At 44.7% G+C, this 12,472-nt stretch overlaps 1 protein-coding gene across 4 annotated transcripts in view; it reads left to right on the forward strand.

The window, feature by feature from the left end:
* Positions 1 to 12,077, forward strand: part of LOC119383629 (CD151 antigen) — a 172,652-nt gene extending 160,575 nt beyond the window's left edge. For all 4 annotated transcript variants that reach the window (XM_049412600.1, XM_037651893.2, XM_037651890.2 and 1 more), the window contains 6 exons: positions 3,447 to 3,638; positions 5,862 to 5,936; positions 6,540 to 6,635; positions 7,133 to 7,303; positions 7,985 to 8,068; positions 8,941 to 12,077. In XM_049412600.1, the coding sequence (XP_049268557.1) occupies positions 3,447 to 3,638; positions 5,862 to 5,936; positions 6,540 to 6,635; positions 7,133 to 7,303; positions 7,985 to 8,068; positions 8,941 to 8,988 (666 nt within the window). In that variant the 3' untranslated portion in view covers positions 8,989 to 12,077. The remainder of the gene's footprint in view (positions 1 to 3,446; positions 3,639 to 5,861; positions 5,937 to 6,539; positions 6,636 to 7,132; positions 7,304 to 7,984; positions 8,069 to 8,940) is intronic.
* Positions 12,078 to 12,472: the final 395 nt, after the last annotated feature.

A 12,472-nucleotide genomic window follows, 5' to 3' on the forward strand; every position in this document is an offset into this window, starting at 1 on the left:
TGAAAAACTCCCCCAGCTTTTCTTTCTTTTCGCTGTTATTTATTTATTTTTTTTTTGTGGTTGCCCTTGAGCAAGGCTCGTGGCAATCGGTGAAGGTTAGCGACGCCCGCACATCGCGTAAACTTTGCCATAAATCACGTATTAGTCGTCCATGAAGGTTGTGAGAGTCCGCTGAAAGTCTGATAGAATGCAGCGTTAATGAAAGTCCGGATTAGGGATTATCCGGATGCCCTTTCACAGTTGATTAGCACGTGCGGATAACCCATGGCTACTCTATACCAGAAACTATGTAGTCGAGGTTACGATCGTGACAAACGCCGAGATGACTGGCGAACACGAAATGTTCTGAGGTCCTTGGTTCGACTCCGGTTTTAGTAAAGGCAGCGGGAAGATGAAAAAATGTACGAAACACCTTAGCAAGTGTTGTGACGCTCGTAGAGGAATGAAGAACTGAGGATCGGGTATACCTTGAGAATAGATTATCGCCTTTGAAGACAACAAAATAAAGGCACATTTCGAGGTTGGCGTACGCGGACTGAGTCACAAGATGTATAAGTTGTGAGCGTGAAAGTCGAATGATGATTTAGAAGATATAATGTGCTTAAACCTCTGAGGTAGTAGTGCAAAGAAAATAATGTAATAGAAGAAAGTAATAACTCGATGGCAGTACGTAAGAAGCAGTGGGATGTGAACAGTCACCATTGCAGAAATTTTCGCTCCTAACGTGGATTTTATTTATCAGAGGACAGCGAGACACCTCCTGAAAATTTATTTCGCTTAGCGTTCTCGTTGGATCGTATACGCGAAACAAAAATTTGAAATCAGCCGTAATCTTATTTTAAGATATAATCGTCCCAGTTGCAGCGAAACAATAACGTTATCTATTCGTTTCGCGAAATTCAACGTAGGCGAATCTGGCCTGCCGTCACAGGGCACACGTGTATTTCATTAATATAGAACTGGGTTCCCGTAGAGGTCGCGATTACAACTTCGCACATTGGAGCCCGCGTTTCGCGGTGCCGCTCTAGGAGGCCTGCCATATAGCATAAATAAACCACGACGGTGTACGTCAGTTAATAAAGGTCAGCCACGGGCGGCACTGTTCTTCCGAGCGCCGAGGAAGAACTTGCCCTTTTGAAACGGCTTATAAAAGAAGCGCAGCACAGCACCCTGGTCGAAAAGGCAAATCTGGAGAGTGGGACGAAAAGCGAGGAGGGTAGAGTCGAGCTGTGCGACGGACGTAATGAAGGGCTCTGCGAAAGTGAGAGGCGCTGGGAAATCGGGCCGAGTCCTGTACGCGGTAAAGGAGGAGGACCCGAACCTCGAGGTTTCGGCGCGCGGAGCCCAGCGAGCCGTGGTTATAACAGCGAGCGGCGGAGATTCGACGACGAGGAAGGTTGAGAGTGAGAGAGTGAGAGAGTGAGAGAAAGAAAGAGGGAGCGGTACACGTGGATGTGGCCCCAACGACTACGTGTGCTTCCTTTTTACTTTGGGTGTGGTCCCCTAGCCGACATAGCTGGGCCCGCCGATCCCGGGCAAGCGGCATTAAAAATGGAGTGGTAGGGGTCCCGGGCACGACTCTCGCCTTTCTTCGTCCTCCGCCGGTGCCCCCGTGCTCTTTAGACGAGGCACCTCTTAGACGCAAAGGAGAGAGGACGATGAGACGCCAACTGTCCCGGCCTGCGTACTCCCCCATCCAGAGTGGCCTGTCCCTTAACTGTAGTGGTGCGTCTGTGTAGTCTATGACAGGACGTGGCATATCACGATGATGCTCGCTGGAGGGGTGTCGAGTGACTGTGAGAAAGATGAAAAGTAAGAACGAAAAGCCGTGGTGCGGTCTTTACCTTTAGGACTGACGCTTGTAGGAAGCGGACGGAAGACTTCGCGCCTCCACTGAGCGATATAGTGTGTGGGAATTACCGAATGTTTGCGGAAGAGCAGCATATGGATGGTATACTGTCCCGTGTATAGGCGGGCTTTGGTCCCTCTAGACGCGAATACGAACCCGTGATAGAATTATCACAACAGTTTCACCTGAGCAGGAAAAAGGTATTTGATGCCGCCACCGACTGCACATTTAATCCATCGCGGCTGTCCCATTTAGTCATTGTATTTCGGAGTACAGAACCGTAGAAGAAATATCCTTCAGTAAAAAACGTTAGGCTATAGAGCTACAGACCATCACCACGGGAAACGATTTTGAAGAACAACTGTACTTATGGGAATGCGGAATGCACACTGCGTGCGGCGCAGAATTACTTGATTCGTAAATCACTTTGGCGAGTGATCGGTTTGGTTGTGCAATACGGAGGCAATAAACTTGATTAGTAAACTACCGTAACCGGGCATTATACTATCGCGATGGTGCCGTTCAACTGTTAGAAGCAGTAGTAACAGCAACAGCAGATTACGCATTTGGTTTTGGCGAAATTGGCATCATTTTACACTTGTACTCACGCGTAGCGGATAAACAATTACGAGAAAAAAAGTAGACCGTGGCCGCCGTTGTTCACCGTTGCGTAAATTAGGTCACTGATTCAGGCGCGGCGCAAGAAATATTGTCCGTGTATGAGGGTGTATGAAATGCTTTGACGACTGAAATACGTGAAACCAGAGGAAAACAAATTTCTCGCTATTAAAGACGCATTTATTTTGATCCGGTATATCACGCGGCGGCTTATATGCGAAGCACCAAGGTCACTGTGGACGCAGGTCTTTTGTAGTTTAAGGTCTTTCAGTTTAAGGCTCGAGGACATTGGGAGCGATATGGAAGGTATTGGCTAATTGTGCGCAATCTATTCTGCCTTGTTTCAATCAAGGTGACGTTGCTGCTCATTTTAGAAATTGGGGAGGTTGCCCGCACAGCGTTACTTCGCTCGAAGCGCTTGCTACGGACGAGTACCATGACAGGCGGAAGAAGTTACGCAGCCCGTACAGCTTGTCGTTTCGTCTAAGTTCCGAATGATAACAATATTTCAGGCATGAAAGCTTTTGCTGCCCTTAGCAGCAGCAGAAATAAGGCCAATTAGCGTGAAAGTTATCCTGCCATGACCGACACAACATGTAGGTCATGGTAGAAGGAATGGCTTTCCAGCAGGGCCATCCAGGTTTATAGCGTGCGAAGGGGGCAAACAAAGTTTACAGCGGGGCCTGCATTCTTACTCGATAGTTTGTCTTGAGGAATGCAGTTTGGGTGATAAACGCACACTGAGCAATTAATTGAACGCAGCACAACCGCAGGCGTTGTCTTCTGTTTGCTGCGAAATAGTTTGCGTGCTTCCTTGTGAGCTTAAAATGTAGTTGAGCGCTACTTCAGGGGGCTGCACATGTTCCCAATAAACGATGCTTGCTCTTCGAAACTGTGCTACTTATAAAGACAGTTTAGAAATTGGCGGCGCTCTAGTTACCAACTGGCTCACGTGCACCGCCTCTTAAAAATCATCCAGGTTGGCGGAGTGGTGGTGTTCGCGGTGGGCATCTGGACCCTGGCCGACCGGTCCTTCATGGAGCGGCTCCTGGGCACGGACCTGTACGTCAGCTCGGCGTCCATTCTCATCGCCACCGGGGTCGTCGTCACTATAATCTCCTTCCTCGGCTGCCTCGGCGCCTTCAAGGAGATCAAGTGCATGCTTCTCACGGTAGGTCCACGTCCTCAAAACTATATGTGCCCATATGTCCAAAGGCAGTGTCTGAATGCGTTGAGAAAATATTATAAAAATTTCTCTAAAATATGACATAAAAGCTTGGAAGTCCTGCTTGACAGTGCCTCATCGGAGCATTCTAACACGAATTACTTTTCTCGGAATTAGACCTGGAATTCCTAGCCCAGCATTTTTCGTTAGCTTGAGGAACACAATTTTCCGGGCTAGAAACAGGGAAATAGAGCGTCTAGTTATTTAAGGCAACACATAAATACTATTACATAAGCATAGAATCAAGAGGAAATGTGCTCTACATATTGAAGGCATATGAGTTGTGTCTCAAGCCTGCTGATTCAAGCCTACCGTAACGACTCGCCCAAAACCAGCACCGCTTAACGTTGATTGATGTTGGTTATCGTTAGCTGATGTCTTCTACTGTTCGGTAATGTTGGCCCAATTTCATTACGCTCATCCCATTAGCGTATACGTGGACACGGCTATTTTATCAAAGATTTCGCGGTGTTCTTACACACGGCAGTTGCTATTTACGAAAATCGCTGCAGTCCTTTTTTACTACGGCATCTGTTTTTTTTCCCCTCCGGTAGATAAAAGATATTCGACCTTGCGTAAAGTGCGTAAGTGTTTTGTTGTGCTCAGCGAGGATATTAAAAACCTATTTTTAGCTTCGCCTCAAGCAACCCTGCGTGCGTGTAACGCGCATATACAACGACAGTGAAACGTCGTCACGCCATGCTCATACGACTCCGCGGCCAGTGGTCTTTAATCGAGCGATTATATCGAACGAGCGCTTTCTGCGTATCCGACTGAGAGAGTTCGATACGGAATGACCTCGCTCGTGACACGGCAAACGGGTGCATCGTCCTTCGATGCCCCGTTCTTCAAAACGTCGTTCCATTTTGAGCGTTGGGCGCACGAAACACTTTTGCGGCAGAAGGCGACCAATGGCCGCGCTCCGAAATACTCTGGCTTCAACGGTGTGTCATCGACCGGCCTCAATGAGAGGTACTTTCTCGGAATGGTGGATGCATATTGATCTGGGAATGCACCCGACACGTGGTGCAGTGCAAGCCATGGCTGCCGATGTAGCGTGCTCGATCTCGTGCAGGCACGCCGTGTTATTTGTTGTACCTTTGTCGACATGGAAACCAAACGCGAGACGCGGTCAACAAATGGCCAGTGCGTGCAAGGATTCCTTGTGTCAGTCATCGTCTTCTTTCTCATTGTTTTCGAGAAGCGAGCGTCCAATTGCCCGCTTAAACGTATTCTGCGATCGTGCATTATTATGTGCGCCAGCAGAATATGAACTATGGGAAACGTTATCGACCTTAATTATATGCATACAAGGTGTTGGTTTTGGTTAGCAGGTGAACTATTATGAGTCGTTAGTAGCAAAAGCAAACTAAGAGGAGGGCAAGGACAGCGGCGATGATTGTCGTATTACTTTCTTTTTTCGTCTTTTACTTGCTCGCTTCTTCTGTTACACGTATCTCTGCTGCGATGGTTCATGGTCATTTACGCCTGCGGAAGGCGTTACCGGTTACAAATAAAATTTGCGTTTGTGTCGTAGGTATCAGCGCGGAAGCCCTCTGTACTTGAAAGCCGTGGAATCGGAAATTTGATACCCCTATCGGGCAAATCAGTCAAGCCTCATTTCTGAGTTACCCGCACGCCCTTTTATTTACGTCAGTTCCGTGACGGAAATGACGTCGGTCGATTCTCGGTGGACCCAGTCATAATACACTTTATTGTTAAAAACTGCAAATAAAGCTATTTGAGTTTGATGACCGCAGAGACATACATCGCTCGTAAATGTGAAACGCGTGATCGTATGAATAAGTCGAATGATATCAACAGTCATGGCTTCATATAATAAAGCAAGAGATTTTATATTCAGCGCATGCGCGGTTCTCGTTTTAGGAAACCGAGTGTTAATAAGGGGTATATTGCATATATGCGTGTATTATCGTCTATACTAGCACACGTTGTAGCACTTCATTTATTAGCACACTATACGATTATATTTTTCAGAATAAGGCACGGTGGCTAACAAATGAAAAAATTGTAATACTACTTCGTGCCTTTTTCATAGACGTTCACATTGTGAGAACATCCGTATTTTTTTTTTTGTCTTTTGTTGTTGTCTTGCCCAATGTCGGCCAGCTACTGTTGCTAATGTGTCTCCTTTTCATTTCTTTGCAGTACTTCATAATACTCTTCATGATATTCATCACAATGCTCGTTGGAGGCATATTAGGATACGTCTTCAGGAATGAGGTGAGTAATATCAGACGTTATCATCTGAAAAACTAATTTTTAGAGATTCATAATTTCTTACAAATGCCATACTGCCACCCAATGGCTTTTTATCTCGTGAGTTTTTCATACGAATAAAACAAGCTTATTATTATATTCCTCATTTGCATATCTGAAAATAATTGATTTTACGTTTATAATTAAGCTAACTTCAAGCAATTGAAAATGTCTTTATTGCTTTAGCCAGGCAATCAAACACTTCCAACGAGCGTTGCTCGATTATTCTGCCTCCAAATTCTACTCGAGTAAAGTTTTCGAACGCAGCAACGGAGTCATCGAAATGTGATGGGGTCTGAGTGAATATAAGAGCGAGCTCAGTGCATGGATAGAGTTAGTCCCACAAAATTAAATTAGGGAACGGTGAACGAATGAGGGATACTTTTATCTCATCTCACGAGCTCACAGAAGATACGAATGAAAGTACCAAATAGGTGATCTTCCGAGAAATATCTGTTATTATTGTCACTTCTCATGCAGAAATCTCTTGGGGGTCTTGCTTTCACTCCTGCCGAAAATTTGTATACAACGGCTTCATCTGTATTTCTTCAATCTTGTTGCTCGCAGGTGGATGACCGGATGTACCAAGAAATGGTCATGTCCATTCCCTCCTACAAGAACGACTCGGTCGTCACGGACGCATGGGATGCAGTGCAACAGCACGTAAGTTAACGTTTTAAAACACGTACCTTCGAAATGTTCGTCAATAACTTGATGTGCAGTGCTCAAGAATTTAGCGGTAAGGGCTGCAAGAAAGCAGCAAAGCGGTTCTCGCATGCTACATCGAAAGCCACAGTTTTTATCTTATTCTTTTATAAGGCAACCTAAAGCGAACTGACATGGTCCCATCGAAGCCATCATTGTAGATGTCTCCAGAAATCTAAAATAAAGACGTGTATAACATGTAGAACGTATTGGAATTGAATGGAATAACTTTATTTAGGTCCCCCGGGGCGGGAACTGGGGAATTAATTGTCGACGCATTATTATAAAAAGAAGTCGCATTCAGAACACATTCTTATTGTGATCTTTGGTTATGTTCTACGTCAGCTTAGGAAAGAAGCATCAAAAGCAATACCCTACCAAAAAAATTGCATCTCTGGATACCCCAGTGTGGAGGGTTTCAACTTATGTTGCTTTCTTTTTCTTTCTTTCTGCAGTTCCAGTGCTGTGGTGTTCGACTACAAGCGAAGACTGAACCGTACCGAATTTGGCAGCTCAAGAACTCACACTTCAACGCAAACCATCAAGTGCCGGAGTCGTGCTGCATGAAAAAGGAGTGGCTGCATGCCTGCTCCAAGAACCCTACGGACCGGGACACTTACATGGACGTGAGTGCCCTTCGCATTGTCGCAGTTCTTGCAGGCGTTATCTTGCATAACACAATTTCTTTATCGGGCGAACCAGATGGCACGGTCGCGCTTCTTTAGATGTAACGCTTTCAAACAACCAAACAAAGGGAAGGTTTCGCGCAGTATCAACGAATTTTTTTTTTTTTTTTTCACAAAATAAGTCTTCATGGCTGAGTAGGACTTGCCATTGGCCTAGTCGACATAAATACTTGCTGGAATGACGTAGACACAAAGTAATGACACCTGTCACGTTCTCGTCTTAAGTCTCGTCTATTGTGCCATTACCTCCGAGTTAAGTTCTCAGGGTATACAAGGTGTAAACGAGCGCTGGAGAAATGGAACACAGCTCTGAACTCTTTTTAAGAACTTCGTGGTATTCGGAGCCATACAAGTTTGCATTGTTTCACGACTACTCTGACGCAATCATCGTGCATTTCGCAAGCCAGTGTTAGTTTACCTGTCAGTTGTTACCTTTAGAGGGCACGCTGAAGGCTTTTACAAGTACTTACCTTTATTGGGCCCTTTAAGAGGCCCTCTAGAAGGTCTTTTAGGAGACGTTCAGGGTCTTTTTGCAAGCTGTTGTATTTTGGTTGCCTGGTGATGTTCTCTTGTCAATGGTGAAACTAATGCCTTAAATTTTTCTCCCTTTTTGTCGTGCAGAGCTGTCACGAAAAAGTCCGGGACTTCGTCAAGGGACATGCTGTCATTGTAGGTGGAATAGGCATCGGCATCGCCTGCCTTTTAGTAAGTGTCTACCTTTTTCAAAAGAACTGCATCATATTGTCCATGCAATGCGAAAGTGAAATACAGAGCGTAAAAGTCTGAAGCATGATTTAATTTAAAAGGCTTTCTCGGATCAGAATCAAGCTGAATATCTGGCAGAGTGCTTATCATTCCGATACTGCAGGCTGCTTTCGCTCCACATGATGAACAATGTTCTAGTTGACGAACTTTACATAACACCCAGCTAAGCATTGGATTTTCGTTGTGGATGAAATGAACACCTACGATTGGGTTACGCCACGCATTCATCGCAATTTAGCAACGACAAAGCATAAAGAATAAACGCGATAATATTTTATACGAGGTTAACAAAGCAACGTGTGTTCTGTAGTTACTCAATTATTGATTTTCATGCGTCTCGCAAAGAGATGTGCAAACTAACCGTAAATAACACGTCAACGGAGTTATTTGCTGAAAACGTCTTTGTCTACCCAACTCAAGACCTCCATGAGAAGGTTATAGCCTCCAGACGCAGCAATGTATATTCTTAATAATTTCATACAAGTCTCTACAAGCGAAATCCTAAGTTACTTAATTATTATCTGTGAACGTTCATTCTTGAACATTCTAAAATAGCGGTCAGTCGGCCATGGATTCAACCATTTGGCCACTGTTTCTTATTTAGACATTTCGGATGATATGACCAGGTTTTGTGGTACCGAGAAGATTCCGATCAACGACATCTCGACTGCACTGCATCGCCTATACTTTTGTAGAATAATGCATTGTGTCTATAATTATGTTTACTTGCGTAGCCTGTGTTCTATTTGCGTCTGAAAGCACAGCTCGTAACTCTCGGTTTGTCGTTTTTGTTTTCCTCTTGCTTATCGCAGGTTGTCGGAATGGTCCTCTCGTGCGCCATGTTCCTCATGATTCGCTAAGCAATGAGCGGAGCTTATCCATGACGTCATATCCGGCGGCGACCTGGTGCCTACTCCCCGCTACAGTGCACACGCGTGCGTGTGTGTGTGTGTGCGTGCGCGCCTCGCTCCTCCTTCAACCAAAGGTGCCAACGACGGCCACCCCACGTCGCTGGCGTTGTTAAGTTTCGCAGCGGCTTCCGCCCTTGAGTTTCGTTTAGTGTTTGGCTCCTCCCCCCCGGTCCGCTCACGTGACGACACAGAAGATATAGCAAGGCTGCATGAACTGCCGGCAGGAAGGACGCTTCTACAAGCCATGGTCGCCTTTGTAATGAGTGGACACCGCTTTGAAGAAGTGCCTATACTGGAATTCACCAAAAAAAAAATTGCTGGAGCATGGACACTTTTAAGCGAGCAAGACCCCCGCGCTTTCTTTTTCTTGCCATTCCAGTGAGAACTGCGCCGTTTCGTTTCTGTTAGAGGTTTCTTTTTTTTTTTTTGCGGAATCCTTACTATACGTTCCCTTTTCCACGCATTTCTTGTTTATTTGTTTATTTGTGTATGGACGATTACATTTGTTGCGCCTGGAGTGTGGAGACGCTTTCCTTTGAAACTCTCCTGCATTGCGCGTTTGGTTGTGTGTATCGCTGTGTCTTCAACGCACGTTATTATTATTTCTTTTTCATGGCGTTCCTGCTTGTTAAGCCTTCTGTAATTTATTAACTTTTGTACAGCTGTCCGGACCATGCCCCTGAGCCTCTTAAGTGGACAAGGGTAATTTTTGTCTGCATATGATAAATCGCATTTATAATCGTGTTATAGACAGAAGAATCGACACGGAGGCGAATTGCAGCACACTGTATGCATTATTAATCCACACACCACATACGCAATTCATTACGCAGCTATACTTTTTTTTTGTTCGCTGACAATAAATCTACATTCAAGACACGGAACGTAAGCAAAACATAACTTCATACATAGAGACAAGTTGTTGTTGTTTTCTTTCTCATTCATTACAATTACCATCCCGCTCATTTCGCCATTTTCTTATCATTTGAATGCATGCTACGATTGTAAGTTTTAACGATGTCAACCAGTCTACACGAGGCAAAAGAGAACATATCAGCTGAGAATCACTTGCCAAGTGTTCAACGCATTCTGGCGTAAACACGAGGAATGTCGATTTCGTTCGATATTTGTACTTACCGAAAGAGCTTTTTTCGAGAAGACTCACTTACAACGCTGCTAAGTTTGGACTGAATGTGTTTCTCATCTAGTCTTGCCTCCCTGTATCATTCGAGGCATGTCTGTAGTGTCCGTCATGTTTTACCTATAGACATTTTTGCACTGCCTTTGACATAGCTGTTTATTCGCCAGCCCGCGCACATCTCATCTGTGACACTGCACTTGCCGTTTTACAAGAAAAGAAGGATGACTATTTTTGTGTTGCGACGTGCCTTTTCTTTTCTTTTTTTGGTCATTTGGTAGTTATGTAACAGACGAAAGAAATAACAAGAAGGCAGCCTTTCAGAACACTGGGACCAATGGCGCGATAACTCGTGCAGTATTCTGCCTTATGCGTTCAAAGCTCCTGCGCACTCGTGGTGTGCAGATACATTGTACATTTACGCAAGTTCATTGTTACGCGGTGAATACATTTGCAAGACGAGAACCGTTTGGAACAGCCCACACGAGACATTTGACACGTGCTAGCGCAAGACACAAACATACCGCAACGTTTGAAACCTTCTTGAGACGGTTTGCATTGTTCACATTATCCTCGAGAACCAAACACTACGGTATTAGAGGTGATATACCTTCACGGTTCGCCTTTACCCATGGTTGAAGCATAGCACTTAAGGACCGTTGACTCCCAAACGCACGGCGAATTCGTTATAAGCGATTCTTTCGTTGTGCGGTCGAGGCATCACGGCAGAGAAGGACGTCATGGAGGAATACGAGCGTACGTGCAGCGTGAATTTATGTGTGAATAATGTGAATTTCCTCTCCATAACTTTCTCATGCGCGAAAAGAAAAAAAAAATCCGTGCTCGTTGGCCCCACTCATTATAATGAGACGCGTCAGTTGCGCATGTCCTCACGATTGTCTCGTTTACGTCAAGCCGCGAGACGAGAGATAAAATCTCGCTTAAATCGCGCACACCACCTTCCTCGAACTTGATGTGTGTCTCAACATTCGTTGCTCTTATCGTCGAATAAGATAAAAAAAGAATGTTTTGCGGTGTTTCTCGATTGCTTGTTTGAAAGATGTCGTAGCTTTAAGCAAGTCGCAGCATCGTTGGTAATCACAGTCTCGTGTGTTCACTATGATAAGATAAAAGAAATACTAGAGTTTCTTGCGCGACAGAAAATTGAAGTTACTTGTATACGTCCTTTCACAAATGCAAATGTGTTGTTTGCTCTGTCAATGTCGCTGTCGAAGCATCAAAGCAAGTGAATTTTCGATGTTCGTATTCCGCGACAAGACACTTCGTCTCAGATGTTTTCGGAGTGCTGATAAGTGTGCGCTCGCGGTTTTATGTGTGATGGCTGTCGCAGTGTACTACGTGTTTGTTGGCCTCGTGTTTTTTTTTTTTTTCGGAAAAAGCTACGTCATTTTGAGTTGAAAGGTTATACGATAGTTGTGTAGAGATTCCACGATTCTGGTTTTTCTGTTTCGTTTTGTCGCACTCATGTTTCAGATATTGCGTGTGCAACATGTCCGCACTGTCATTGCCGCTAATGGATAGCGTAGCATTGCTTGACACCATCAGTGTAGTTTGTCTTCATTGAGCAAGCATTTACTGTTGAGGCACTCCCCGAGAAGTGCCATTTGCTCTGTCCCTATAAGCAACGTACTAGATGTAGAAGTTTCTCCAAGTGTAAAATATGTAGCTGTGCTCCCCCTATAGCCCGACTTGTGTCTGTATTAATGATGTACTTATGATGTCCAGAACTTACCTGGTCAGAGGGCGTGACGAGCGTTTTGTTGTTGTTGTTGTTTTTTCTTTTTCTTCTTCTAGACACTCTGTCACTTCTTGGCAATGTAAATGAACTTGCGTTGTCTTTTGAATATTTATTTCAGAAATAAACAGTTGGAAATCACGAGTCGGTCGTTTTGTCTGAAATAAGGAGGAATATTGACTAGGTCATTTAGCGTGAGCTGGGACAGTGGGCCGTAGCCTGCTGCTATGACAGAAAATAACAGAAGTAGGAAGGAAATAGCGGTGCAGTTTGATGGACATGTGAAGATTGCAGATACTCAGCAACGGCGACGTCGAATACTAGAGTCAAATTCGTAGTGTCGCCTAATGAAACAGCGCTTTCGTTTTCTTGGAATATAGGAACTAATTGACCACTATTAAGTAGGGCCGGGGATTCCAAAAATATAGGCTTGATAACAATAATAACGGGAAATAGGAGGACCTGATGAAAGTCAAAGTTACTGATTGGTCCACCCACATTTGGTGAAAGATGAGTAGAAAAATAACGCTGGAAATGAA

This window comes from Rhipicephalus sanguineus, chromosome 2 (assembly GCF_013339695.2).
Source record: "Rhipicephalus sanguineus isolate Rsan-2018 chromosome 2, BIME_Rsan_1.4, whole genome shotgun sequence".
Lineage (NCBI taxonomy): Eukaryota > Metazoa > Arthropoda > Arachnida > Ixodida > Ixodidae > Rhipicephalus > Rhipicephalus sanguineus.